The following is a 4,765-nucleotide window of genomic DNA, read 5'->3' on the forward strand; positions in this document are numbered from 1 at the left end:
TTAGGGTATCCCTTTGGCTCCACAGTAAAAAGGTTTGTGGCCCCATGAATTGAAAGAAATTCTTAGAGAAAGTATGACAGACACGGAGTTTGGGAGAGAAGCAGCATAAAAGGAAGCTGGACATGGGGGCGGGGGAGCATCCTGGGCCAGCAGCCCAGGCCTCTTCCCCGGGCCGAGAGCCCTTAGTGACAGGTACACTAAGGGCCAAGGCAGCATTTTTCCCCACCAGAAAAAAGTGAAGAGAGAACCAGTGGGGGAGCATCCCCCGCATATGGGCCCAGGTGACCCCAGAAGGGCCGAGAGAACAGAGGGTAGAAGAGGGTATTCAGGGTGAGCCCTCGCAAAGCAGAAGAGAGAAGAAACACGCCCCCCAGGAAAAGCGTGGGTCCCTGAATACGGGTCCTTCGCAGACCGCACTGGAAGGGGCCCTTTCTTACACACATAGGTATCACGTCGCTCTCCTTTGGAGGCAAAATCTGAGAGGCCCTGTGGCCCAGGCCTCGGTCCAGCACCAGGTCCTCCCTGCCCCTCCCTACCGCCCTCAGAGAGGGAGGGCTCCGAGGGCCCACCGGGCCCCTCCCCAAATAATTCCTATAGATAGAAAAACAAAGACCAAAAAACACACACACGCACACCCCTGGGGAAAAGTCCAATAAGAACCTTCATCATACAAAAAAGTCCAAATAGTCTTCCTCTTTTGCCTTCTGAGGCATATGTAAGTCCCTTCTCACGAGGCTTCCTGTCCAGTTAGGACAACATTACTATTTCATTTTTTAAAAATAAAAATAAAGCTGTCCACCCTCCCCGCCCAAGCCCCCCAATGTTCCTTCATACGGCCCATCCCACACACCCCAAACCAGGTATTGCTCCCTTGACACAAGGTAAACTTAAAACTTTGCTGCGACCTCACAGCCTCCAAGGGCCGCTCAGCACAATCAACCCAAATGCAGTCTGCAGAGGGGGGACAGTGGGAGCCGCTCCACTCCCCTGCTCTATCACGGAGGCTGACCCATCAGGCGGACAGTGGGAGGATGGCCAAGGGCCCTGCCCCTTCACAAAGAAAGGATGAGTCAAGCAGGGGACAGCGGGTCCCCCGGCGTCCCCCCACCTAGGGCCTCTGGCTGGGGCTCCATGGGGTTCACAGGGCCTCATGACTTCGGGACCCCAGCTCAAACCAGCCCGTCTTCTCCTGGGCCAGGTCCAGTTCCCGCAGGCGGATGTGAACCTCCCCAAGGAGAATGTTCTCCCAGAATCCTTGCTCGCTCAGCACGCTCAGCTGTAGCTCCCGCTGCTCCAGGTCTCCCTTGGGGATCCCGTCGTACACCAGCTGCCGGCAGACATGGGGAGGAGAGGAGGCAGGCGGTGAGAAGGGAGCTCAAAGCCTCCCGGGGGTGCGTAGCGAGGAGGCCACGCTTAAGACGGGCTTGGTCTGGCTGAGGCCAAGTCCACTTTATCTGCCCAACTTAACAGAGTCTAAGGGAACCCAGAGAGCCTTTAAAGAACGCTGCTCTTCACTCCGAATTCAAGCAGGACACAGCTTTTAATTGGGGACACTGTCTGTGATCTGCACAGGATCAGCGGGCCCTCCCTGCCCAGGCCCCCCCTCAGCCAAGGATCCCCATCCTGAGGGCTGGCAAGCTCTTCATACAAAGGCCAGACCGTGACTATGGTAGGCCTGGGAGACCCTGTGGTTTATGTCACTGCTGCTGGAGCAAGCAGCAGCCATAGCAATACCCAAGTGAGGATGTACAGGCACATGATACCCAAGTGAGGAGGTACAGGCACATGATACCCAAGTGAGGAGGTACAGGCACGTGCCATGAAGACTTCCGGCAACAGGCCAACCCCACCCACCCAGCACCCTGCCACCCACCATCTCATTGTAGGTGGGGTTGCAGGTTTTCCGGGCCACTTTGGTTTTCTTCTTAGTGGTTTTCTGCGGGTCTGGAAGGAGGTAAATCTTCACATAAGGGTCAGGATCATTCCCGTCCTGGAGCAGTTGCTACAAAGGGAATGAAACCCCCCCAAAAGATGAAGGTTCTATGTGTCTGTTTCTTGCCATTCTTGCAATCACACCCTGACGAGATGTTCATCACGCCCACCTGGTTTCCGTCATGCACACCTAACTGACTGGCCTGACAGAAGTGTCCACCACAACATCAGGCATCCCGCTTAAACACTGGGTCGCCAATTATATTGAGTCTGAACGCTGGCAGGAATGACAGGTCTGAATCATCATGTTCCCAGGCATCTCCCTGCAGTCACCCAAGTCTTTGTCTGTTTTGTCATTTAAGCCAAGTAAGCCCAGAGGTGAGAAATGACTCAGAGAGATTAAGTTGGCTTGTTCAAGGTCAGTCAATTAGTGATTCACCCAGCCAGATCCTTTTAAAATGTAAGTCATGCCTCTGGCTCAAAGCCCCCCCAACTTCTCCTTGTCACTCAGCCCTAACGGGGTGCCACTCTGCCCTCCCAAACTCATCACCCACTGCTCTCCCCTTGGTTCCTGCAAGCTTTCCCTACTGGCCCTTTGCAGTTCCCGACACACCCCAGGCTGGCTCCTGATTTAGGACTCCCTCACTTGGAACAATCCCCTTTCAGATGGACCTAAGCGGCTCCCTCCCTCACCTCCTACCTCTGCTTAAATACCTCTTCGACCATCAGGGCTCCCCAGACCTGAGCCACCACCATGGCCACATATCCCAGCCCCACCAGCACTGGTTCTCAGTAGAATATTACTGCTACCCGACTTCCCACTTAACTTATAGTTCTCTGTGTGCAAATTCCCTGAGGAGAGGGATTCTGATTTGTTTTTCCTTGTACCCAGAGAGAATGAATCTGTGTCTGGCACATAGTATGCACTTGATGAACACATGCTGAATGAATGCATGAGTGATGCCGAGAGGGAGACCTCAGTCTCTCTGGTCCCAAAGCTCATGCTCTGTCCTGCCAACAACCCTTGCCCCGATCTATGATGTCAGCACTTGGCAGGTATTAAATGAAAGTTCCCTGCCACTCATTTTATTCTTAGAACCAAATGAAAATTCTAGTAATTACACACTAGTCCAACTATGCTTCAAAGGGTGTCAGTGGCTGCCTTATCTTTCTAAGGTAATAAGCCCCTTGGGCCTCTCTTTATGATAATTACCACCATTACCATAGTAAAAGATATCAGGGATTGGGCCTCCCTGGTGGCCTAGGGGTTAAGTCTCAGTGCTGTCACCCCCATGGCCTGAGTTCCATCCCCCACCAGGGAGCTGACCCACAGGGCACAGCAGACCTCTCCTGTCTCACCGGCTGCTCCTCTCAGAAGTGTCTCTACTGTTCTGTTCCCTATTCTGTCTCTGGTGAATCCTCGCACATACAAAGCCATCTCTGGCCTACACTCCAGCTCTTATATGTAACAAAAAATGCCAGCGCTTACGTTAAGTGTTCAATGTGCACTATGCCACCTAACCCCACCCACATGACCCTCTAGGGCAGGTGCCACCCCCCTCATGTTAATGAAGGTGACATGCCAAAGCCACAGACCATGGGTGGGAAGAAGTATGTGGAGGTGCTTGGCTGCCCAGGTACATGGCATTGCCCCCCTGTGGAGAGCCGGCATGGGCATCATGAGCAGGGAGCAGAGGCCTGGCCGATGGCAGAGCCAGAGGAAGGCGAAGGGCCAAGGGCGACTGTGCACACACTTACCAAGCCCCGAATGTGCATCACCATGATGAAGAGCTTGTTGTTTTTGTAGGAGATGGACAGCTTCACCTCCCCTCCCACCTTCCCTACAGGCCGGGCCCAGGTGCCATCTGTGGGGACAAAGGAAACCAAGAAAGGTTGTGAGGCCAGCCATGTCCTGTCTGGCCAGGCAGTTTCTGTCTTGCTCTGCGTCCCCTGACACCCCCTCCCACCCCCCCAGTATCTCAGAGTCTGTTCCCGACACGCCACAAAGTGTGCAAAGTGGTGTCTGTGAATGTGGTTTGGACTTGGGTCTGTCCAACTGGCGCATGTAGCCACCAGCTGAGTATGGAGTTTCTGGAGGGCCATGGAGCCCACAGGCTGAGTGGGTGCCAGGCTCTCCCACCAGTAAAGCGAGTTAGCAGAGATAGGGGAAGTTACCCTTGGAATGGCTCGGAGCAACAGCTGGGAGGGAAAGGGAGGCAGGGAAATCCGAGAAGGCATTGTACCTGAGGACTTGGGTGCTGGGCTGGTGCCTGCAGCCTTTTCATCCCGGGGCAGGGGGTGGAAGAAGGTATACACTAAATCACACTGGAATGGAACCAAAAGGCAGGTCATTCTTCCATGAGAAAGGGAAAGGGAATGTTCCGGACTAAAGACACTTACACATACAGTAACCAAATAAGCAGTTCTAGTTTTGGTCATGGTTCAAAAAGTGTGGAAGATGACAGGGAAATTTTGAAATGGACTGTGCGTGGGATGATAGGACACTGTACTTATGTAAGAATATGTCCATAACTCTCCTGCACTGCTGGTGGGAATGCAAACTAGTACAACCACTATGGAAAACTGTTTGGCGGTTCCTCAAACTGCTTAACATGGAGCTTTCCTATGACCCAGTAATCCCACTCCTAAGTATCTACCCAAAAGACACAAAAATACTGATTCAAAAAGACACCTGCACCCCCATGTTTACTGCTGCTTTATTTACAATAGGAAAGACATGGAATTAACCCAGATGCCCAAAAGTAGATGACTGGATTAAAAAGATGTGGTACATATACACAATGGAATATTACTCAGCAATCAAAAAGATAAA

The 4,765-nt window shown here is 52.7% G+C and overlaps 1 protein-coding gene across 1 annotated transcript in view; it reads right to left on the reverse strand.

Moving 5' to 3' along the window:
- Positions 1-6: 6 nt before the first annotated feature.
- PIK3C2B (phosphatidylinositol-4-phosphate 3-kinase, catalytic subunit type 2 beta) overlaps positions 7-4,765 on the reverse strand; it is a 45,011-nt gene continuing 40,252 nt past the window's right edge. The window contains exons 29-32 of the mRNA XM_004685536.2: positions 4,176-4,257; positions 3,691-3,797; positions 1,874-2,002; positions 7-1,327 (exon numbers count right to left, since the gene is read on the reverse strand). Coding sequence (XP_004685593.1) covers positions 1,139-1,327; positions 1,874-2,002; positions 3,691-3,797; positions 4,176-4,257 — 507 coding nt within the window. The 3' untranslated portion in view covers positions 7-1,138. The remainder of the gene's footprint in view (positions 1,328-1,873; positions 2,003-3,690; positions 3,798-4,175; positions 4,258-4,765) is intronic.

The sequence above is a fragment of the Condylura cristata genome, unplaced genomic scaffold (genome assembly GCF_000260355.1).
Source record: "Condylura cristata isolate star-nosed mole 26May11 unplaced genomic scaffold, ConCri1.0 scaffold00018, whole genome shotgun sequence".
NCBI lineage: Eukaryota > Metazoa > Chordata > Mammalia > Eulipotyphla > Talpidae > Condylura > Condylura cristata.